Source organism: Cyprinodon tularosa, unplaced genomic scaffold, assembly GCF_016077235.1.
Source record: "Cyprinodon tularosa strain WSP-4 unplaced genomic scaffold, ASM1607723v1 ctg416, whole genome shotgun sequence".
Lineage (NCBI taxonomy): Eukaryota > Metazoa > Chordata > Actinopteri > Cyprinodontiformes > Cyprinodontidae > Cyprinodon > Cyprinodon tularosa.
This window is the reverse complement of record NW_024039137.1, coordinates 429,812-455,288: the sequence shown is the minus strand read 5'-3', so window position 1 is coordinate 455,288 and position 25,477 is coordinate 429,812. Positions and strand designations below refer to the sequence as shown.

Genomic DNA, 25,477 nt, shown 5'->3' with positions numbered 1-25,477 from the left:
CAGCAAAAGCCTGTTAATCAACTATCAATGTAAATCAGCTGTGCTGGAGCAGGGAAACCTTTAAAATCTGATGGTATATGATGTAATAATATGATGGTATCTGCAACCACTGGATCAGGTACTATTGCTACCATTTTGATTGAATAACTTTTCTTTCCCCTTAAACAGAGAACAAAGTAAATAAAACATAAAATAAAGCTGCAGTAGAAAGATGGTAATGTATATGCAGTGATTTTCTGACATTAGTTTCAAGACAATGAAAAGTAATGGCCACAAGCAGTAGACCAGTGTTAGTTTTAGTTGAGCATAGCATTTTTTTTTTATTTTGTCTTATAGAAAAATGTATACACACAACAACAGTACACTGTCAGCTGAAAAACAATAAGCACAGGCAACCGGTCTTAAGAAAGAGAGGTAAAAGTCAAGAGCCGAATTCAAAACCAGATGGCTGTAAGAGGTCCTGTGGTAAACCTCTGATCTAATATTTCAGATGGCAGACTGATGGGAACAATATGGCACAGATACAAGCATTATTACAGCACTTTCATATTGATATTTCATCCAAAAGACTGTAGCACTTTTGTACATTGAAAGAGATAGGCACTGGCCCCACTCTAACCCTGACAGAATAAGTAGCAGAAAATGGATGGATCGACTTTTTAGGAATAATTATCTCCATTTGACATTAATTTTTATTATATAAAATATTTTAGTAAAAATTTGCTAGACGTTTATATATTTATAAAGAACTATTATTATATTGTTTGGTATTTAAAAAAAAAATCTGAGTCAGTGCTCGGATGACAGAGTATGGCAGAAATCTTTCTTTATGCTAATTGTTGTTTTTTTACACATGGTTTCCTGACTTAATTTCGTGGCTTCTAGTGTTGCAGCATCGGTTCCATGATTTCCAGCTTTCTCAGGAGTATACAGTTTGCCTCACAAATTTAATTACTGTTGACAGGACCTGCTGGGCCCAAATACAGGCTATGAAGCTTGTAAAAATATAAACTTCAGAAAGATATTTCCAGAAAGTTTGAACTTTAAAAGTATAGCATTTATTTACTTTTTTCTAGCTTGTAAAATGTTTGTAATGTAATGTGATGAAAATATTTTTGGTGAAATGGCAGATTAACTTCAAGGTCTCAAGCAGATTCCTGAAGCTTCTTTAGCAAACTTTGATGTTCTGTCTTTTTTTGAAAATATGTTTATAGCCATCTTCTTTCACCAACAAGCTTTTTTTTGTAGGGCAGCCTCTAATATAAGTAATTTAAACAATGAGTAATTTAAACAATGTTAGGCTGAGCAGGTATAGAATATAAATATTCTGTTCTTGAATAAAGTATCTCAGATGTTTGAAGACAAATAATCAGACAATTAAGAAATAATAATTATAAAGTGTTTAAATCTGGCTTCAGGGTTCAAAAAAGAAAAAAACAGCTCTACTCAAATGTATTCCGGTTTAAACAAAAATGAGATAATAAAATTCTGATAACCATGTGCTACTCAATGTAAGTGCTGCTTTCAACAAGAATCAAATTGAATAAAATGAAAAAAAAAAAAACATAATTTTCGGTCTCAACTGTTGAATATCATTCTTCTTGCATGAATGATGTATGGTGGGAGGAGGTGGGTGAATGTTAAAGATTGTTAGTTAAAATCTGTTCAATCAGGGGGGTTTTACCAATTACAGATCTCTTAAACAATTAATAAAGAGGGGTTTTGCTGTGATCTGGTTGTTGATCCTCCATTGATGGATGAGAATTGCCACCTGATTTCATTTTGCCTCAGTTTAATGTCCTTTTTTCTGTTTTTATTTGACTTTGAAACTCAGCAGTTGAAAAGATGCTAAACAATATATATAATATAAAGTGAGAAAATGTATGGGTTTTAAAATCCTTCCGAGGCAAAGTGCAAACAAGTGTTCACAGGTGGTCGGCAGTGCTGACATCAGGCCTCGTAAATGGGGAATAAGCAGGTCAAATGTCAGTTGGGACCCTTGCTGACCCCTCTAACACACCAGACAAGGGACTTTATGAGGGAGTCCAATTTTATCCACAAGGTCCTCAACATCTAGTTAAAGTCAACAAGCTGTCACTTTCATTTCTCTTTTCCCCTATATGCCTGAGTATCCGCTTCACTCTCGGCTCCCTTTCTGTGTCTGTTTTTATCCTTTCTGGGGATATCTTACTTTCTTTTCAAAGCATATGGTATCCATGATGAGAGTGCACAGTGCGGCTTAAAATGAAAGAATAAGGTAACTCTATCCCTTGAATGATCTGACATTTTTCTTCTTTTACCTAATAATGTTGTCTTAACATTACGTGTTGGTCAATTTAGTGGCAAGGAAAAAAAATACATTGATGCCTTTACAGTAAATGAGAGATTAAATAAAAAACAGGGCTTGTCCAGTTGTGGGTTTGATAAAGGTCTGTGTAGTTTGAAAACCTAAGATTATGCATTCATGCAATTCAGTTACTTGCAGGAAAGATATTTAAAATAATTAATTCATAGAATAAATAAGTATAATTTAGTCATGCTATATTATTAATATATATTGGCTGATCAGTAAAACAGAGAAAATGAAGGAGGTGATTTCAAAGTATGAGCCTGCACATTTTTTATTGAAAAGTTCAAAGTCCCAAAATGCATGTTAAAATATTCTGTTATATTCTATGTTATGTTAAAATGTTCTAACTGCACAGATGCCACCCTAAAAATGTCTTTTCCCTAAATGAATAGATTTGTGACTTAGAAGCAATTGTCCATTTCATTAGGCTACATCATTGTATATTATGCACCTTTATAATTAGAAATGACATTTTTATTTGCTGATGACAGAAATATTGGGCACTACATCTGTAGCTGGCTTGTTGATATCTAGGGGACAGTGTTTTAAGGTCTTGTTATTTTGTCAAAAGGAAGAACTGTCAGAGATCAAACTACTATTGAAATAATATCTGAATAGTAAATGGATGGAAAGTTTAGCAAAGCTCCTCTAACAGTAAGACTTGACAGATGAGTTATGACATCATTTTTTTATCAAAAGGGATGAAAGACAGCTCAAACAATTAGTCACAGTAAAAGCTGAGTCCATATCTATTTCTATGTGTAACTCTATCATCTCTGATGGAAGTTGCTAATTGCAGCAGTTAAGCTATCCTTCTAGGATGGTGTCACAGCTAACAAGACCAGGCCAGATGAAACTAATATGACAAGAAAAAGAAGAGAGAACTTAAGTTTAGAGGTTGAACTAACAAATGAAGGAAAATTTAATAATAGATACAGAATAATAACGATAATGATAAAAATTTGCCCCTTTTTCTGCAGCAATCTAAGGCCATCACAGCATGGATTAAAACTGGTAATTGGTTCCACAGGAGAGGAGCCTGATTTCTAAAATATCTGCCTATCATTCTACTTTTACAAAATCTAGTAACAGATTCACAGTGAAGTGCAATCCTACTCAACCTCTGGCTTACTACACCAATCCTTGTAGGTTACTAATCCAAGCGAATGTCTATTCACAGCATCAGTCTTTTGCCGGGGCCCAAGCACCAAACAACTTATTTCTTTCATGTCAATAAAACTTTTCTAAGTGCAGATTTTCTCTGTGTGAGTCTTTCCAGGTTGGAATAGTGCTGTTCCTTTAATTGTCTGTTTACATTTTCAGCCACACCTTTGACTGAAATGTTAAGATTTAGGAGAGAGCACAGATGGTTTGAGAGAGGGGTAAAGGAAGCCATCTTTGTCCAACTGTCACTGAACGGAAGGGTTTAACTTCCAAACATTTATAACTCATCCAAAACAAACTACATCAGAACACACATGATTAGAGAGGCCTAACATATAGACTTCAACAATACAGGAGAACAATGGGTGGCTATTTGATTTGCATTTGCCTTGGACTGTGCTTAGAGGAATGGACCTCCATCTTGCTTAAAAACATCAGCACTCCAACTACACTTTTCTCTGGTGTGAGCCAACAGAAATGTCAAAAAATCTACAGAAAAGAACAGAGAAAAACCTGACTGCCTTCCAGTTTAAGCCTGTTTAAGTTCCCTTAATCCCTCCAGAATTAGGTGATCAGTTGATATAAATTGATATGAAACAAAAGAAAATCTCTTAGATTGTAACTTTTGGCATTAATAAAAAAAAAAAAATGTGTTTTATAGCTCGTCACCTGAAGGGACACTTTACTGATCATTAGTCTTGCTATTCTAGAGTCACAGACTGAAATGTTTGGGAATCACTGGACAGATTTCTAACACAAACCTTAACATCACATCAACTATGATGTACCGCCATCTGGTGGCTAACTATAAGACCCTAAACTTTTGCCTAGAGTTTTGATATTGTACAAATAATATACCGGTAATGTAGAATGTTTATTTAAAAAACTTAGTGCATATTATAGGAAGAAACAGAAGAAACGTTACATTTGATTAAATAAGCCTACTTCTCTTTAGAGTAAAAAAGAGAAATAGTTAAAATGCTAAGCGGCTAAACAAATTATTCCCTACATGTTACATTTAGAGTTGTAGAGTGAAACAGAAGGTCTGTGTATGAACTTGATTGATTTTCCGTTTAATTTTCATTCATCCAAAAACAGGGATTAGAATAATGTTCTTTTTTCAGAAATGTATGAACTCTTGGATCTAATAGGAGAATTTCAGATGGAAAAAGGGGGAATAAAAATCTCTTCAGGATGTGAAAAGCCTAACCCTTTGTCTTCAGGTCATTTTAAAAGTGCTTTAGTGTTGATCCCTGAGATCTGTTATACAAAATTTAAATAGAAAAAGGCATATTTTCCCAACTAAAACATAGTTTGCTAATGAAAAGTTTACAATTTCGGTTATGGAAATTAAAGTTATTTCGTTCTCAGAATTTAATCGATAAACATTCCTGTGAGAGTTCATCATAGTGTTGTGATACAGATGTTTGATATGGATATAGTAATGGTTTGTGTGTCCAAAATTATAAAAATGGAAGTCAGCTAATATAAATGAGCAAAAAGGCACATAATCTTTACAGATAAAAAGGAGAAAATCTAAGAGTTGGGACAAGGATTCTCTGTATGTGTAGCCTGTCTATTTGACCTCTACATGTATTATTCTCTTGTCACCTGCTGTTTTTCCATTCCCATCCAAGAAGATATGTTTTTACCACACAATCCAAAACATTGGATCATACCATCATTATCACAACCACATGCTTTCTGTTTTATTTGGTAGTCTACTCTGTTCTATTTACTTTCGGTTTTGCCTGTAAAATATGAGACAATAGCGAATCAAGTAAAGACCTAAATATCCTAATATACGCTTTCTAACCACTTGTCTTAAATGAAAAAATCATAATTTTGGGAGTTACTTGTAATTTTCTTCAATAAAAACCTATTAATTTGAAAACAGTCTTTGAAAGGAAATATTGCAACATGTGCAGATCTCATAGGGGATAGATTTATACTGTTTTTTTGTCCTGGGATTTAGTCCCCTGTTGTGTTTTATTTTAAGTCTTTGAGTTGAATGCACAGGACTTGTAAATGAATCCTCGGAACATCATGAACAGCATCTGCCTCTGCTGCAGATTTATAACTTTTTTTGTTACACACCTAATATGACTGGAACAAAAAGGACCTGAAGTAGGTGAATGTGAGATCAAGAACATTTTGCAGAATGGATTATCTGGATATATCTTGACTATAATCTACAAAAAAACTTTTACTAATGATTTAGAAGGTGAGTCCACACATACTTGATCCTCTCAATTTAGGTGTTAAAAAAGGCTCACTTGTGTGTACAGTGGGTTACCGCAATCCCCTGAATTCTTGCCAGCAGAAAATGTGGCCCTTTACTTAAACAAAAGGCCAAACTACTTCATTTTCAACAGAATTCCTCAGATCTGTTGTCAGCAGGGAACACCTCCAGGAAATATTCTGGCTATGCAATCTCTTCAGAGCTCATCTCCTTGAATTGCTGTTCCTTCTCTTACCTAAAAATATCACATGTCTTATAGATCTTTAGAGCTTTAAATTGTTTATATTGGAACAGATTATTTTTAAACTGAGTCAAAACTAAAGTATCTGAAAGTGGTGGAGACTTGTGTACATACAGTAAGTATGACCTTTTTGGCTGATTTCTTGCAGTTGGTGTGGACAAACCCCACAAGTGGGTTTGCTGTTACAATGTATTGGACCTTTTTAGTGCTGCAGAATTTAAGACTGATGTTTGTTCAAATATATTGAACAATAGGATGCTTTATTAAAGGTATGGTAGAGGATGTTCTTTTTCTGGATGCATCATCAAAATAAGTGGTCTTCCTAATTGTCAATCATACTGGTGATATGTTTATGTAAGGCCGTCCTGAGTCTGACGTAGTGGAAAAATTGCAAATCTTCTTTTGAAAAGCAAGCTTGTGTGAGTGATGCAAACAACAACTTTTAAACAGAGTGTGAAAGAGGAGAAATGGGCTTGTGCATGCTCTTGCACGCATTTTATAGGTGCTACCTCTCAGGAGCGGGTACGGGGTTTTGCAAGTGCATTTTGTTTTGAAAGTGAAGAGGGCAGGTCTTGTCAGCTATTCCTGAAAATCCTACACTATACCTTTAATAGAACATTGGTGTCTCGTCCAGATTAACATTCCAGGTCACATAAGCTGTTAGACTTAAACAAACTCATATAAAACCTTTTTATATAGTAGGACATGATTTTGTCACTATAACAATAGTATAAAGGCTAATTTCAATATACTTTAAAGTATACTTTTATAAACAATGAATGGACTTGGAGATGTATTCCAAGTAAATTCATGTATTCCTAAAACTATTAAGTATACTTAAAAGGGTACTTTTAATATACTTCAAAGTACACTTAATGTGGGCCTAACTAGTCTCAGAAAGTATATTTTTTAGTAAACTGCTAGTACGGTATACTTGGATCTATCTGCTGGTAAACTTGGGAAATTCTTGAAAGTTTACATACCGTTCTTTAAAGTCAGAAGAAAAACAAGTGTCAGGAATTTCTAAGAAACTGAGAAAGATTTTTCTCGAAACACAACATACCTGCAAATTTTAAACCCAACAACACATGCAGACAAAAACTGGTTGGGAACACCCAAACTTAAGCTGAGCTGTGTTGTTAATGCAATCCAGTACAGCAAGAAATCCAAGCCTCCTATAAAAAAGGCACAAAAAAAAAAACATACAACAACAACACAAACAGCACACAGCATAGGAAAGCCAGTAGTTGTGGACACGATTCAGCTGTAAACATGCACTTCCAGAATAAAGTACACACCATTGAAGACCAAAGTGTTCAGATTTCGAAAAGAGAGGACAGATGGGGTGGAACAAACATTTTTACATGGAATCTTTTAAACTTACTTCTAGATGTCAGAGTTTTCATTAATGCATATAAACATACAGGAGCCCATTTTTTGCCTTTAAGGAATTGCCAAATGAAAAGTGTTACTTTGGCTGAAAAAATATGTAGAATTATAAATTTGTGACTACAGTTATAAAATTCAATGTTGACATCTAACATCAGATTCACCAGTCGTACCACAAACAATTGCTTGCCAAGGAAACGTAGGTCCTCACACAGGGTGAGATCTTCAAAGGGTTTGCATATCATAAAACAGGTGCCAACGTGCTTGTGCGCACAGAGCAGATCTTCATAGGTGCAAAGTGATTTGCATTAGCAGGCAGCGTGTGGAAATATTTTTGTGTGTAACGTCATCAATGTGCTTATTAAATGATATAAAATGACCAAAACACGCAAATTCATGGGTGGAGGATATGCAAATATAAATACTTACCATGTGAGAAGAGATTTTGTTAAAACTAAAACTAAACTGCAGAAGTTTTTGCATAATTTTTAGTACTTCTGAAAGCCAGTTGCCACGAAGGAAGCATTTTTAGTTTTATTAGGCTTTTATAAAAAAGAAAAAGGATTAAAGCTAGTTAATCAAATATATTTAAATACCTTTATTAATTTATTTAATAATCAAGCAGATATATCTCCCTGCACCCAAAAAATTCATAAACAGAATATAGATATTGAATGAAAGTTTGACATTTTTAGATATTTTCCGTAGATAGTTGTACATGTATACATAAAATACACAACAAAGTAATAGTTTTGATTCTCTGATACCAATAAGTAATGCTATAAACAAGACCACACTTAAAATTATATTAATACCTCCAGTGGTTTACACCACCCATTCCAACCATACATTTTTTGTGCTTTAGGTACCTAGAATTTATAAATGCATTTTACCTCATGTACACCAGCATGTCTGAGTATTTAATTTTTGTGCATGTCTTTGTGTAATATTGATTTGACAAAATTATTAAAGATGCAAAGCAAATAAACTGAATTTCTACCTATAAAAGTTCCTCTATTTTAATTTAATTATGAGTACAAACAAGAAACCCAAAACACCGTAGACCAACATCAACCATAAGTAACAATATTCTACCAGATTTGAAAGTACGATTCTCTTTTGATCTCAATTCACCAAGATTCTTGCCATTATTAAACTAAAAATCAGTGTAACAATTGATGTCAGACAGACTGAAGCCCCATTTCTTTGGATTTTTGATCCTATCGAAGAAACACCTGTAAAGAAATTGGCCATCAGTTAAAGTATAATCTTTTCTTAACAAAGCAAAGAAAGTTTGAGAGAATTTTACCAGTCTTCTGTTGTGCCTTAAGGACTAGTGGCCCAAGGGATAGAGCTCCTGAGTCATGGTAAGATATGTCCCTTCGGAATCGGGTGTGGTGTCCTGGATAGCAGTGCTGGAAAAAAAGTAAAATAAAAGAGGTTCTGAAGCTGGTAGGATATATGCAAGAGGAGGTTATATACATACAGTTAAAGAGCCACACTAAGCACACAATTGTACTTACAGGTGCACAGTTGTTGTTTCTCAGAAGACACAAGTGGACACTACAATGCAAGAACATCTCTGTGTGGTTGGTAAAGGTGAACATCCTGAAGGAGAAACGTGCCACAGTGGAGACACCATTTTGAATCGCCTCTACTGTTCCATCTTCTGGATTAGGACACCTGAGTGACAAAACAGATGCAGGAGTAAGAATTTCAGCCAGCTGGGAGAAAATTAACCATTTAGAGTTATAAAAGTCAACAAGATTTTCTCTATTACTGTGAAACAATGAGATTCCAGCGAACAGGGTAGTTGGCCTGATTGACTGGCGTGCCCCAGCAAGAGTCAAGAACGGTGGCAAACTGGCGCTGATCCACTCCTTCTGTTCTCACTTCCACATAAAACATTTCATCAACTTCCATTTCTATGTTTCTGTTAGTACTAAGGGGATAGCGGAAGTCTTCATCCTCGTAGGGGATCATTCTCATACGATAAGATCCGATGCCAATAGGAAGCTTCTTCCTCAAAATGCTACAAAATAAACATTGTTTGTGAGCATCCAGTTTTATTCTTTTGATACTCATAATGACACTGCAAACACAATCATCACCTTTCTAGAGGGTTGATGCCTACAGACATTGACAGTGCCTGAGCCAGAGGGTAAATACAGCAGAACTGCAGATGAAGGTTCCTCTGACGACTGATTAGACCTTCATGAGGATCCACGTTCCCCTGAATGGTGTTCTCGTACATGAAGTGAGTTCCATTGCTCTAAAAAGTAAAACAAACTCATGTCAATCGATGTTAACAAGATTTTTTGGCTCTTATAGATGATATTCTCATTTTTGAACTGCACCCTCAGAGCTGTCCCACACAAATGGTTGTCATTGTCAAAGTGGAAGATCAGTCGTCCGTCCTGCAGAGTCCCATTGCAGGAGGAATCTCGTAGGTGGAGAGCAGTTGGATGGAAGCCAGCTTCAAACAGTTGACAGCGAGATATTGACATGGTGCCTGAACTGCTGGCACATTGGATGCTCGAGTCTGCTTACCAGAAAGACAACAGGTTAGTTGTAAAAAGTCTGTTCATATTTAGAATTCAAACTTCAGAAACTACTTTAAATATAAAATTATTTTGTACTGTTCAATAAATGATAAGTGTTTTTAATTGAGAGTAATTTTCATTTGAATATGCTTTTTTGGAGGCATTCATGTTCTTCAATGAACACTACTGCCACCTACCGGTTTGTGACGTCAAGGTGTAATATCGGCTGTTGTTCAAGTCTCAATGCTGTATTATCAAAGTCATCCTGAAAACATTCTTCTTCGAACTGTTGGCTACATATAACATGTTTTTTCTCTGGCCAGAAGTTCGATTGCAAATCCTCCCTCTTCAAGTTGGCAATCCATTGACGGACTCGTGGATAATGAATCAGAAAGGTGAAATAACCAATTTTTTTTTCACTTTTACCCGATGTATCGCAACATCCAACTGCCATGCATGTGGGCATTGGATTGCTGATAGTGTTAGGAATCCAGTATGTGTGGGTTGTTTTGTGTTTGTCTCTCCCTCCACCACCAGGTGGCGCCCTGTCCTCGTTGGTCCTCCTGCACAGCTGCGGCTCATTGGTTCATCAAAGGGGAGTATTTGAGCCGTTGACTGCCACTACCTCGACGCCAGAGTGTTTGCCAGTTTTGGGTACTCTAGCCAAGCCGTGATTAGCTGAGTCTAACCTGTGCTTCATTTCTCTGAGACTGACTGTGTTTTTTGTTTTGCCTTTTGGCAGGTAGTCTTCCCGCTGACTGGAAGGTTTGGCCTTCTCCCCCGGGAAGGATATTTTTTTGTTCACACTGAGCTAGGGAAAAGTTCCACACAATCCATTGAAGTACCATCAGAAATCTAAGTGGCAGTCCGCTCTCATACTCCTCAGGGTCCAACTCCACCAAACTGTCCACCCTCCAACGAGTTACTCTCTCTCTGGAAAGCTCACACATTCTGGATTCAAGGCTTTGACTTAGATCCCCTCCTACGTGAGTCCCTTTTTCCTCCATGCTCTAAAACTCTATTCAGTTTCCTACGGCCATTGAACTAACCGCTGTGAACTTCCCTTCCACTTCTAGTTCCGGTTAAACAGCTCTCTCTGAGTTCAAGATTCCACCTCCTGCTGTCCTCATCAATAAACCTGTTAAACTTTCCCTTGGTCCTCTGAGTGGTTTTCTGCATGTGGGTCAGATCCCTTAAAAGCATCATGACAAATAGCTCTCATGAATGTCAATGGTGAATCCTCTCGAAACCTAAAATAATTGTTGATTGCAGGTAAAATAGTTCCTATTGATTTTGTTTGTAAAGCGGGAAGAATGGCCCTAGGCTTGCCACACCGTGACATCAGTGCCGGAAGATGTCAGGAGTGAGTATTACTATATTTGGGCATAAATGGCCACTCCCAGACTCATTGATCGTGATGAAAAAATTTTTTATATATATATTTTTTTATTGATTAATGCCAAATTTATTACATTACCGCAAACGTATTAGTTTTAGATATAGATAATGATCCATTGATTGTTCCTTGCTGACCGGACCTTTGCACTAAGGGAGTAACAGCAGTTAAATACCAGTGTAAAAATGTTTCAGATTTGATTTTGCTTAAATGATTTGAATATTACTGAAACTTTTCATATGAATACAAAAAGGTTTTAAATGTTTTATTACCATAGCTCTCATTGTTGGGTCTATGATGGTGCTCATCACAGAAGCAGCCGTATACCCCATCTTTCTTTCCACACCACTCATAATCTGCGCAGTCCAGCTGTTCACAAGGGTCTGTCTCAGCTGAATTAAATAAGAAATTGCAGAGACATTAAGAAAACATAAGCATGTGGCCAGTCAAAGAGTCTGGGGTTGGGAATCCATTGAACCAGGCAAACATACCACAGTTCAAAGGAGAACGCCAATCAGGAATATTTAAACCCAAAATGTTGCAGGTTTCCTCATAAGCAGAGACCGCTGAGCAAAGCATTCCATTAGCTGGTGTGTAGAGGCAGAGATCATAAACACATGATGTGAAAAATGGCTGTGGGTCAGAGTGGAGATGACAGGAACTGAATGGGCCACTGGTGTTGGTGATGACTCGGCAGAGTTCCGTGTATTCCTCTATAAAGCGGCAGTCATCCAATCCGCCACCACTTCTGTCATCTGTGGCTCCACATCTAGAAAAGTTGTAAAACATTTCAAAGATTGTAAAGGCAGCAAATTCTTGTAAAAATAGATATTTTAAATAATCAAAGAACTTGGGATAAAGACAGAAAAATTAAACCTGAGCTCACCCTGCTTGGCTTGTCTCTGATTTCCAGCTGTGGGCAAAATGATTGTCGTTTTGGGCCAATGTACCGTTGGGAAAAACTTTGTCATCAGTAGGATCACTGTTGAAGTTCCCACACATTCCAGTGACTCTGTTTTGATAGTGGCGGCTCATTCTTACATGTAAGGTACTGCGGCCATCAAACTGGACTATGACATCACCAGCATCAAACACTAGGAACCTTCCCTGCCTCATCAGCTGACCAAAGGTTCCTGCAGTGGTGGGAAGAGAGACCTCAGCTCCATTCACCTGTTATGATGAGAGTTCAGGGAATAAGAAATAAAGTTTGAACCCCTGAAAAACTGTTATTTATTATAAATTTAAAATAAAGTTTACCTTCACTCTCTTGTTAGGTCCAAGAATGACATGAACATTCTCTTGAGGACTTGAGAGGTATACATCAACCGATGACACAAATGACACACGGTTGTTCCCTCTGTGGTTGTTGGTGGCCACTACTTTATAGTGAGTTTCATTGTTACTTTGGCTCAAGCTCTCAGTAATGATGTAAGAGCATGTTCCCTGAAAATGAGCCAGGGCTCCATCGAAGGTGATGTAATGTGGGTCACCCCATGCAGTACAGGTAGACATTGCATCATGACAGCCCAGCTGACCATCTCTGATAGAGCATTCTTGTGCAGGAGTGCATGATGAAGGATAGCAGTTGAGGACATTGGGTGCTTCACATTCACATCTCTGGGAGCATCCATCTGTCCAGAAGGACTCACCAGCCTTCAAGGTGACATAAAAGTTAAAGTATTCATTGGTGTGAAAGTATACATAAATAATGTTACTTCTCAGGTTTAAATCATAGCTTCAAAACTGCATCATGTGGAACAAGTTTGATGATTCAGGTTTGTCAAGTTTTACACTCCTTTCAGTTTAGCCTTTCATAAACAAGTAAATTGTGTGCCTAAAACAAACTTGTGTGACATGTTTTCTTTAACAAATTGTCACACTTAACTTGTGTCTTCAAACATGCATTCCCCAAATAGCTAGTGGACAGCTTAAATAAATGTACTAATTTGTATTTGCATACTTTGAAATTGACAAAGCTTTTGCTACTCTCTCACTATAAATCAGACAAACCTCAAGTCTGATTTAATTGCAGAGAAAAGTTCCTTAAACATTTATTTTACCTAAGTGCAAGAATAGTATATATATTTTTTTCTTATGGATTACTTTTGGAAACTATAATCTGTGTTTTTGTAATCTTTTTATGCATTTCTGCTTCCTCTCTGAGTGGTCTTTCAGTCCATGTTGGCAAGTATTTTTGGAAAGACTAAAAGACAGAAAACCGGAAAAGATGCTACCGTAACATGATAAATATTTTCATGTAAGATGCATGCACAAATTATATCTCTTAGTTTATAGTGTAATGAGTTTTTTTTTTTTTAAGCAACTTTAAATGTTCTCATTGGGCCCTTATTTTCCACATTTCGGAGCCAACTCTAAAATCAAGGGACTTAAATGGCCTACATTGAAGTACAGGCCTTCATACTGGCAGCCACAGCTTTCCACAGGGACACAGCTGCTTCCACTCCTGGAAAAACCATCATCACAGAAACATCCCTCAGAGCAAACATGGTCGCAGAGGGCATCAATGCTGCTGGCACAGGTGTGGCCACAATCTGTTCCGCACAGCTCATAATGACTGTTGGCTGGGCACTCAATTCCTTTATATGGTAGGAAAAAAAATATGGTAAGCTGGATAAAACAAGTTTAAACAGAGAAGATGCAATGGTTCAAGAGACTGTTAAATAAAACACTTGTTCAATTGATTACCCTAATATCAAAGAGCCTTCTATACTTACTGCAGGTGGTGTTTTGTCTCCAAGGATAGACATGGACATTAGCAGACTGACAGGCACTGACATATGTTTCAAGAGCCCTACACAGAAGATCACTGCCTCGATTTCCAGACACGCAGACATCAAAGACACAGTCACTGAAATATGGCGATGGATCCACCACCTCGTGGCAGAAGCTGAAGGGGCCGTCAGCTGCCTGAATCACCTCACATTGGGACCTGGCAGATTGGTCATCATTGCATTGAGGGCATGAGGAGCCACAGCCATCACTGCAGGTGTAGTTCCCAGGAACCTTCCAGGCTGCCCCAAAAGCATCTGGAGTGTTGACCACTTCTCCACTTGGGGAGTGGAAGTCATCATTTCGATCTCCATTGAAGTTTCCACAAAGACCGCATGTATTTCCTCTGATGGAAATAAGATAGACTGCATAAAGTTTGTATAGAATCATCTGTGTGTATACATTTTGTTTGAAATACATAACATAAAATAATAAAACTTTCACAAGTAGCTAGGAAATGCAGACAAGATTTAATACAAAACATTTATAAATAACTTCAGCAACAATAAATTATGTGTATATTGGTATATTATTAGCTATCAATTTAGCTTTCCTCTTATAGTTATAAGTATAAAAAATAACTAGTGCATTAGCAAACTTAGACAGGATGGGCATGCTCAATGGCTGGAGTCATTAGAGAGCTGGAGTGCACTCTGTAGTTAGAGTTCAGCCATGTTGATATTCTACTATGGTGCACAACGAAGACTACACATCTGGCACATTGGTTATGGGGTATAGAGCTATTAGCCAGACAGACAAGGAAGCAAAAAATGTAATTCTCTGTGTGCCCGAATTACCCAAACTTTATTATCCATGTTTGCTATTCCAGCCACTGCAAAAATAGAGCTTTCACAAACTGTGACTCTACAATCTTCTTTCTTGACGCGGGAAATCATGCGTTCACAGCCTTTTCGCAGCTCTTTTTTCTAACTAGCAGAGGGCTAGTGCTAGAATTTTGCTGACAACAAAAACATTGCTGACCAGCAAGTGCAGCACAGTGCAAAAATACTAAACCAAACAGTGACTACATGGAAAATCATGTCTTGTCAGAAAAGCCATTAGCCTATGAACTAAAAATAACTAATAACATGGTTTTCAAATACAACAATATGCAAACGACCTGCCATTAAAAGCCTTCAAATAGAATAACAGAAGGCTACCTGTAGATTGGGGGCACATTAATGGACACTGTGCTACTTCCATCATACATGACGCTCAGTCCAAAGTCTGCATTGACAAATGTTTGGGATCCACTTCCAAAAATAGAAAGGCTTCCATTGAAGACAATGGGCAGGTTTCTGGTGATTCCATTTACCTGTGAAGTGGACAGTTGTTTCAAGGATATAAAACTGAATTTATGGACATATACTGGTGCAAATTTTGTAGAACTAAACCGTTGCAATCCAATTTGAACAGATAGTTTTAGACATATTCAGCAATCTTCTGTTAGGAACAGCTTGACTTACCTCCACTGTTCCCCTGTTGTTTCTTGACATGCGCACTTGATAGCCCAATAGATCAACAAAAACTTCAGCCGTGATAGAAACTGGCGACCCAAACCATGGTTCATTCTTTGCTTGCACAGAAAAGTGTTTAACACCTTCAGTTTCATTGCAAACTGTTGCCAGAACATAGCGGCAGGTTCCCTGGAAGTCATAGGCCTTGCCATCAAAGGTGAGGTAGTGAGGGTCTCCAGAGGCAGAGCAGATGCCATGAGGGTTGGGATGGCAGCCAAATTCACCCTCAACAACACGGCAGGACTTCTGAGGTCCACATGTGTTTGGGGAACACTGGACTACACCAGTAACACCATTACAGGTGCAAAAATTCTGACATTCTTCACCCTCCCAGAACTGTTCACCAGCCTGCCGATAGCGCCCTTCATGATAACATCCACATGATGTTGGTTGGACACACTGGTTACCATTCAGAACAAACCCATCATCACACTGACACCCATCCTGGCACTGAGTGTCACAGGTGAAGGGGAAAGAGAGGCTGGGACAGGACGATGGACATGAACTTCCACAGAGTTCATAGTGGCTGTTTGGAGGACAGGAAAGTTCTGGAGAGGAAAAAAATTGTTAAAAGGAATAATTAAGGGTGAATGTATTCATCTAAAAGGCATCTCTATCATATGTTGCACAAAAACATACCACAGCCAGTTGCATTCCTCCATTGTCCGAGGGAAATGCCGTTGTGTTGACACATCAGTGCATAATCTTGTAGGACCTCGCAGAGTTTTGACGCTGGATCTCTGGAGCCCTGTAGGATCTCTACACATGCATCTACCTGCAGCCCTGGGTCCACTGCACCCCAACATGATGTAAATGGCCCAGTGTTGGAGCTAATAACTCCACAGTACTCACTGGAACTGAAATTGGCTGCAGAGTTATGATATCTGCTTTCCACACAATGATCTGCCAGGGATCCACTCCGCCAACTGTTCCCAAACACCTGAGAATCACTGACCAGAGTGCCATTGGGTGTACGGAAATCATCATGCTGGTCATCGTTGTAATTCCCACAAAGTCCACCTAATAACCCACTGTAGACACTTGGTGCAGTGATACCCACAAAATGAGGCCAGGCGGTTTGCACAGTTACACCAAAGGCTGTACGAAGGATGATGCTCTGTGTGCTGCTTTGGAAGATGCGGATTCTGTTGGACCCAGAGCTGAAGGGCAGTCTGGTCAGCTGACCATCAACCTTTAAAACATAAAAAAAAATACAGTACCTTAACCCCTCAACTGTCACAAGACTTATTTTCAACCTCTGAGAGACATAGTTAAACCTAAAATACTCCAAAATTTCAAGAACAGCATCTAGTTGAAATTGGGTATATTTTATTGTGTTCTCTTAATTTTTGTGATATTTTAAGAGCTTAAAATATTTTGGGTAAAGAAAACGTGAGTGAATTAGCAAAACTTTTGAAATTGACAGGATAAACCAAAATGTAAATAATAGAATCGTGAAACATATGAATTCAGTAGTCTTGATAAAATATTTTAGATTTTCCCTTATTCTTTAACACATCAATTAAACTGTGGTTTGAGATTAGTTCTACCAGGGCAACCCCGCAAACTGTCAGCGCACAATCATGAATAGACTTTTCCAAAGCAATATGTTATATAAATCACACAAAAGCTTTTTTTTTTTTTTTTTTGCTATAGCTTTTGCTAACATAGGTACTGTACGGACTACCCAGCTTCGACTACCCAGCTTCTTTAGCATTATTTAAAAGTGTTTTTGCACAGGTTAATATGTCAGCACCACCATAACTGTTAATATAAAAAATTATAATACCTTCTTTGGTAGCTAAATCTAAATCAAATGCTTTTGGCCAAATATTTTTTATGCTTCTATTATAATACAAAAAACTAATTCATGTACTAGAAAGTGGAATTAATATCAATAATATAATTATACTGTGTATTAGAAATAATAACAATAATAAGAATGGTAAAACTGTAAATTACCTATACTTGTACAAAATTCAATCAAGTCTAAGGACCCCAACTTGCTATACACTACATTTAGTTAGTCACACAAACAAACACTGATGGATGTAAGGTACATTGTAGCCACAGCTGCCCTCTATAGTGTAATTCTTGTGCCAAAACCTGAGCGTGCATTGGCCAATCTGACCAAGCAGTGAGATTGATGTGCAGTATTTAAACTCACACCCCATCACACAGAACCTGCCTTCCATGCGCTGAACCTTGACAAACTCTGCTCTGCCACCTATCCTCTGCTTCACTCCTTTCTATTGCATGATCAATAACGTTTCTGTGCACACTGCAAGATTTCTTTGATTGGACAAATACAGGCCAGTGGTTCTTTTACACAGACCTAATCAAGGTGGGAGTGCGCAGATGGAGCTGAACGAGCAGAGGTCAGGTCAAACTCATGCAGAGATGGAGTCAAGCAAGTAAAAGACAAAGTCAAGTGCACACAGAGAGGTAGAGGAGTGCACAAAGAAAAGGAGCGAAAAAAGAGCACAGGTGGCAGAGCAGAGTTTATCAGAATTGAGCACAGGCCAGACAGATTTTGAGTGATACAGTATGAGTTTAAAGTCTGCACATAAGTTTTACTTAATGCTCAGACAGGTAACTATGCAGTCAGGTCGTTGGCACAAAACACATATTTTAGCCCTCAAGCTCACTGCCAGAAGCAAGGCTGCCAAAAATAGGTGCCACACATTTCTGTTAAGTAAGGACGAAATTGAACATATTGGAATAAAAAGAAATCTGATATTACATTTAGATTTTTTTTTTTACTTAATTTATCAGTAGAAAATTATTTAAGTAACTTACCTGAACATGGCCACTACTTGACAGTTCAATAGAAATGTGTGTTCCCTCTGCCTCAAATTTTAGAGCCCTGGAAAAACTTTGCACACCCGTCGGAACTTTTTCCATGGTTACCATGAAGTGGGAGTGATTAGAAGATCCAATGACATTAGCAAGTGTCAAGCGACATGCTCCAGGGTACTGGTACATCAGCCCATCAAATGTTTGATATGATCCTGGGCCTCTTATCCAACATGTTGAGAAGCTGTTTGGTTTGCAACCTCTTTCTCCATCCTCCACTCTACAGGACTCATGTTGACCACAGCTGTGAGGGCTGCAGCTCATGGAGCCATAGCTACAACTGCAGCGCCTCCCACAGTCTGCATCCAATATGACAGTTTCTCCTGAGCGGTAGTACTGACCCTCAAAGCTGCAGCCACACTCAGCATGAGGGACACAGACACCACCACTCAGGACGTAGCCTGAATCACAGACACAGCTCTCCTGATTTGGGAGGGGGCAGTTGTGGGTGGAATTAGGGTTGACGCATGTGGCTGGACATCCTGTACCTTGGGGCTCAAAGTGGCTATTTGCTGGGCAAGGGATTTCTAAATGAAACAGACATTTAATCTCAGTCACTGGACATTTCACAAGAAATATTTAAAATAATTTAAGTTGAATGACAGACATACCACAGAAGTTAGAACTCCGCCAGGTTTGTGGCTGGATACCATTTTGTTGACACTGACTTGAGTAGACATTAAGCGCTTGGCACAGAATGGGTTGATACCCTCCGCCGACACACAGATCATACACACAGCTGTCCACAAAGGATCCTGGAGGGAGTTGCTGATGGCAGGGAGCAAACGGCCCTGAACTGTCCTCAAGAATACCACAGTGAGCAGAACTTCTGTACAATGCTGACTGATCTGCTGAGCAGGCGGCACAGGCCAATCCTCCACACTGAGCCTCACAGCCGGGCTCATCATCCCCTGGTGCCTTCCAGCTGTTTGCAAAAACCACATCAGAGCTCACTACTTCACCTTCACGGGTTTGAAAGTCATCTTCAGGGTGATTGTTGAAGTTTCCACATAGCCCACAGGTGTTATTCTGGTACGTGTAGGGCACACTGATCCGGACATAGCTATTCATGTCATAAGACACCATCACACCAAAGTCAGTGCTGACGATCAGAGAAAAACCTGATTGATAAACCTGGATAGTGCCATTTCTGAGGGAAAAGGGAGCTGTGGCAAAGTTTCCATTAACCTGAAAGCAGTAAAAAAAATGTTATAAATATAAACAACACATGAAAAGCTTATTAACTAGTGCTGTAAATAAAATAGTTTTTACCTTAGCCACACCATGATGACCTTTAACAAGTTCAATAGTTTCATTATAGACAAAGACTTTGACCAATCGTGTCCATGAAACATGAGTGCTGCCACGATGCTCGTTCTTCCCCTCAACTCTATAGTAAGGCAACTCATTCTGACACTGTTCTGACAAAACATAAGTACATGTTCCCTGAAAGTGAAACACCGCGTTGTCAAAGGTGTAGTAATGTGGATCCCCGCTGATGGTGCAGGTACGTCTTTGCACTGTCTGGCAAGAGTATTGAAAGGAAGCTGGCCGACAAATTTGGGAAAAGGAGCAGGGGTCACTGGAGCACTGCAGCCCTGCTCTGGTGCAGGTGCACCTCTGTGCACAAGTGCTGTCACTCCAGAAAGAGTCACCAATTTGTACAGGTTGACCTTTAAGCAAAAAAAGTACAAGAGACATTAAAGGCTTTGGTTCTATCCTACATATTGCATTAATGTTAAGTCAGTTTCTGTTTTTGTTTAGTTTGAGGTGAATCTGAAATCACGGAATGATCTTAAGAAATAACTTAATCATTGTTATTCATTTTGTACAGCTTTCATAACATTTCAATTCCTTAAATTGCAGCATTGATAAAGTGTTAACAGTGCGCGAGAAAAAAAAAACATGCTACAAAATAATGTATTGCTATGGAAGTTCAGACCATTAATATATATGGTGCAAATATGCAGTATTTTGGACTGGTGTCAAATAAGAGTTAAAAACAAAGGATATAATTATAGAACTGTTCAGTATTCAGTGCTGATATTTATAATGGTCCTTCCGTTCCACCATGAGAACCTAGCCTAGAGTTATCCCCCCGATATATGTACTTATCTTTATAAAGAGGTACATTAAAATACCATTTGTTCTTACCATTGAAAGTGCAGCCCGTTAAACCATGATCTACACGGAAAGCCCAGCGTCCAGGTACATTGACGTTGCTATTAAGACTTAAAACAGAGTTGGGACCGGTTGCGTTTGCAGAGAATGATCCTGGGATGGTAAAGTGGTGAGAGGAACTGACAGTATCGTATCCAGCCTGGAAATTATATATTTATGAATAAATATATTTATGTGACATTTTCGAAAATATACACTGGCTGAGATCAAAAAACAAACAAACCTGCTGTTGTGTGTATTAACTGGAATGCCTCTCACCTCTATTAATCTGTTTGTCTCTGCTATGGACCCATAATTCATCAGGACAAACGAGTACTGCCAATTGGAAGCCAAGACCGCCTGAATGGTTGTTTGCTGTGAAAAAAAAAGGTCTTGCTGATTAAACATAGGTTATTTAGTTTCATTTTACATCACACATAAAATAAGTTGCAGCTATAAAAAAACATATACCCTTTCAAAAGATAACCACTTACTGTTCCAGTCATTGGATAATAGGCAACCTCATGCCATGTTGCAATAAGGATCCAGCTGGCCTGAAAGTTTAGTGCTGGGAAGTATGTATTTATGTCCTGTGTAACCTGCTGGAGAATAGAGCCACTGGTATACTGAACATAGTAGATGTTTCCATTTCCTCTGTTGTCTAAATCGGTCCAGAATGGAGCAATGATGTCTCTGTTTTCATATAGTGGAAATTGTTGAGGAGAATAGCTTGACCACGGGGCATCAAAGGTCAGATGTCCATTGTGGTTCACCTAAAAATGTAAAAATGCAGAATTAAAAAAGATATGTTTACTTATTGTGGGAAATGTTAGAAATAATTTTTTTACAGTTAAAAACAAAAGTTAATTATTGTATAGGAAATGAGGTGAACATACATAAATCTGAGAGTAAGACTGGCCAAAATAGTTAAAGTTTTGAAGCAGCGGAATTTGTGGGGAGCTTCCATCATCGGATCGAGAGCTTGTCGTTCCACCAATTGGGTAGAGGGGTCCTAAAAAGACGTAGCACACATTAACGAATTAAACAGTTGACTCTTTGCCTGGAGAACAGAAAAAAGCTTAAAAAATGTGTGTTTTGATCAAAGAAATGTTAAAAGCTATGTGTAGAACTTAAGTCAATGATTATATTTAAAAAAAAAATTTGTTTGAAATTAAAACAGTTGGATAAACTCATATTGAGAAAACTATTTTCCCCTTCTTTTAGAGGATCATGTGCAGTGTTGACAGACATACAGACTGACACAGACAGACAGATTTTTAATTTAATAATACTTGAAATCTGAGTTGTCATTCCAAATGTAAAATTACATAAATGTCATTGAACATGTTATTCAGTATGAATGCTAATACATTAGATCAGGGGTGTCAAACTCATTTTGGTTTAGGGGCCGTGTACAGCTTAATCTGTTCTCAAGGGGGCTGCACAAGTAAACTCATTGCAAGATCAAGTAGAACTGATAAAAGTGGACTTGTTGATTTTTATGTTGAATGAATTTCACTTTTAGAAAATACATTATGAAAAGTATGTGCAAATTCAACTATACTTTTAAACATTTATTTAAAGCTACAGTGTGTAACTTTTAGCGACATCTAGCGGTCAGACTGCAGCAACATGAACATCTCCCCCCCACCGCTTCTCCCCCCAACAGTACGGTGAGCGTTACGGGACAAAATGTCTTCTACGATGTCCGCATCACCTACCTTCTCAAGTGATGAGGTTTGTTTACATAGATAATTTTACAGATAGTATTTCATTAGTCTGTGTAGGGTATATATTTCATGTAGACTTAATATAATAAATATACCTGTTATTTTTTCTACATCGTTGTGACGTTTTGGCGATCTCGCAATCGCTAGTTTGTTGGCTCTGCGCTGCCGTAGCGCAAAGATGTCTGCCTCCATGGCTGCGAGACCCGCTCCTATGTAATTATAAATAACGAATTCTAGGGCAACGCAAATATTAAGGTTAAGAGGCTGAGCTCGTAGATGATGATAAATAACATAGTTATGTATAATATATTACATTTCTGACTGTATATCCCTGTAATTATTACACACTGTAGCTTTAAGTGGTTTTACAATATTGCAAAACATTTATTCACAGTTTTTAGAGCTTAAAAACACTGTGCTGCACCACAAAATACATCAAGCAGATAAAACTTAAGAAATTTTTTAAAATAAATTCTCCACATCTGGGAAGCAATTTGAACAAATTATCTGTTTAAAACAGCTGATAATCTTAATTGCCAGCTGTTTTAAACAGACATTTGTTTAAGTACAATTGTCACCTTTCTTGTTGATGCATAAAATGTACAGTATACACATAGAAAAACTTACACACGTAACATGTATTTCATGCATGAGAAAAATTGTACTCAACACTGTAAATCTGTTACTGACTAGCACTAATTTGAATTGAATTAATTCAGCAAATATTCAAAACTGTAGTTTAACTCATTATTTCCCCTGAAACTTAGCATATTTTAACTTGGACAGGTACACCAATATCAGGCATTATGTCTCATTAAGTGCTTATGTGTGAGATTTGAGTGGAGCTTTGTGTTTTTTTTTATTCATCAGTTATAAAATTTGTTCACAAAGGTAGGTTGTCCCAAACATGGGCAACATTTTTGCAGCCAGTGCTGTCAATCTTGGATATCCTGGTAGCAGACATTTAAAAAAAAAAGGTGTCCAAGCCAACTGATGGAAATTTGTCCACCAATTCCTAATCACTTTGCGAATCAATCCTTTCAGGTTGCATATCAAAAAAGCTCTGATTGTGAATGGTGAGCGAAAAACTGAGAATTCTGTTTCGAGTTTGATAAATACCTGAAATCGTTTCGTAATACAACTATTCCTTAATTGTGCCCATTAATTACATTTTTGGCAAAACATCCTTTCGCTAAAGTGCCATCAGAACGCTTATATTATTAATGCTGTCTTAACAATGGAGCCGAAAATGTCTTCAGCTGTCGTGGTGTCCTCTGTGACAGTCAACGTCTCGTCAACTCCATGAATGCATATGGCGAGTTGAGAGACACCCGCATTATCAGTACTCTCACCAATTGCTACATAAAATGCAAGAAATTACTCCATTTTGCTTTGGAGTTGGTTGTCGAAATCTGCAACACACAATTTCGGCAGCCTTCAGCATGCAGTTCTTTACGAACTGTCCCTCACAGTAAGGCTTTGTTGCTAACACTATTTGGTTAGCAATTAGGTAGGTGGCTTTCACCACAGCATCACCAACATCTCTACCCCAGGTGAAAACAGATTGCTATTTCTTCAGACTAATCAACATTTCCTTTATCTTCTGTTTTCTCAGTTCTCTGTCCAAGTGGTTGTATTTTTTCACCATGCTGAGGTTGTTGTGGTGCCGAGTATTGTTTTCCTTAAGCATCGAAACCTGCTGCAGGGACTCAAGGCACATAGGTTTACTATTCACCTCCTTGAACAAAATAGTTATTTTTCTTGAAAAATCTGACACTCTGTGGCTACCTTTCTCTCTCTTTTTTTTTTTTTTTGACCAAGACATTATGTTGATGAGCTTGTCAGGGCCAAAATGAAAAGCTGGTAAAGCAACAGAATCAAAGCCATTTACAGAACCTGAAGTTCAGTGCTACCATCTGCTGTTAGACCTTATGCAGTGTTGCATAGTGTTGTCTGCAGTGAATAAAACACAGCTCCCCTCATGGACATTATAGCAACTGCAAATTTTCAATTGAATAAAGTACTGTACATGTTTTTTTTCAACAATCGTTGTTGAATAACAATAATGCATTCAGCCACCGGGCCGGAATAAATGTTCAGAGGGCCTTACGTTTGACACCCCTGCATTAGATACTTTTTAATTTTTATGGCAAGGTTAATAGACTAAATTAAATTATTTTAAAAACCTTGGTAACATTTTCCTAATATAATTTGAAAGTGTTTCTTATAGATTTTTAAGAATTTATATGACAGTAATATCAAAAAAGACAAATCTAATGTTTCTGCTTACCTGGACTCTGAGTGGTCATCCCACCTATAGCTTTTTACAGATAACATCAAATAAAACATGTCAATGTTTGCTTTGTTCCAATTCTGTAGCAATATTTAATGTACTACTTTCTTTGGAAGGTCTTAGTAGCAAATCTTTCAAAGTAAGTACGTACACTTATTGGTTATTAAAAATTGTGAATAAAAAAAAACAGACAGACAGATACTGTAGAACTCAAATTTAAACTTACTTGTGGTTTGAGTTTTAACTCCATCTACAAAAAAAATTACATAATTAAATATACACTTGAAGGTCATAGCAACATTTTTTTTCTTTAAAACAAATATTTTTAATCGTACATGCAAATAACATGTAATTGGTGTATAATTAAAATTGATCATTTTGATGGAAAAAAGAAGTATGTAAATAAAGACATGTCTAAGACTTATACTACTAATAATAATAATAGTAATTCAAATATATAATATATAAGTAAATATTAAATATATATTGTTATATATTATATATTATTATATTAAATAATTTAAAGTTAACGTGGGTGGTTACTTACTTATAAACAACAGAAGCAGTACAGGCAAAAGGATTTTGCCTGCCATTCTTCAAAAGTTGAAAGTCAAGCTTGCTAAGGAAAAAAGTAGTTTGTGATATACCAATGATATTGATCCAAAACCCAGTCAATTGATCAAATATAACCTTTCTATAAACAGTTTATATTCCCTCTGCTCCAGACAGTATTTAATTTGATAGCAAAACACTTCTTACTTTTGATATGTGCCTCTCTGCAGTGCAAACATCTCAAATGACTAAGC

At 37.5% G+C, this 25,477-nt stretch overlaps 1 protein-coding gene and 1 long non-coding RNA gene across 3 annotated transcripts in view; one reads left to right on the top strand and one right to left on the bottom strand.

Annotated features, from left to right (window-relative positions):
* Positions 1-10,836, top strand: part of LOC119792262 — a 16,237-nt gene extending 5,401 nt beyond the window's left edge. Inside the window, exons 3-7 of one of the 2 annotated variants that reach the window (XR_005281968.1) lie at positions 8,912-9,643; positions 9,750-9,950; positions 10,253-10,324; positions 10,467-10,583; positions 10,672-10,836. This is a non-coding gene — a long non-coding RNA (uncharacterized LOC119792262). Of the gene's footprint in view, positions 1-8,911; positions 9,644-9,749; positions 9,951-10,252; positions 10,325-10,466; positions 10,604-10,671 lie in introns of those variants that run through there. The other variant, XR_005281967.1, reaches the window with a different exon arrangement.
* LOC119792257 (alpha-tectorin-like) lies at positions 7,973-25,461 on the bottom strand. The gene is made up of 26 exons (XM_038298826.1): positions 25,431-25,461; positions 25,219-25,290; positions 24,898-24,921; positions 24,669-24,698; positions 21,545-21,660; positions 21,143-21,421; positions 20,928-21,023; positions 20,643-20,808; positions 19,761-20,161; positions 19,100-19,676; positions 18,432-19,015; positions 16,272-16,824; positions 15,582-16,180; positions 15,276-15,430; positions 14,061-14,461; positions 13,726-13,922; positions 12,583-12,978; positions 12,212-12,495; positions 11,817-12,094; positions 11,598-11,717; positions 9,744-9,928; positions 9,498-9,658; positions 9,167-9,418; positions 8,910-9,069; positions 8,696-8,801; positions 7,973-8,621 (listed from the first exon to the last, which is right to left on the bottom strand). Exons 2-26 carry the CDS (start codon positions 25,262-25,264, stop codon positions 8,512-8,514), a joined length of 6,276 nt encoding a protein of 2,091 aa, XP_038154754.1. The 5' UTR covers positions 25,265-25,290; positions 25,431-25,461; the 3' UTR covers positions 7,973-8,511.
* Between the last annotated feature and the right edge of the window lie 16 nt (positions 25,462-25,477).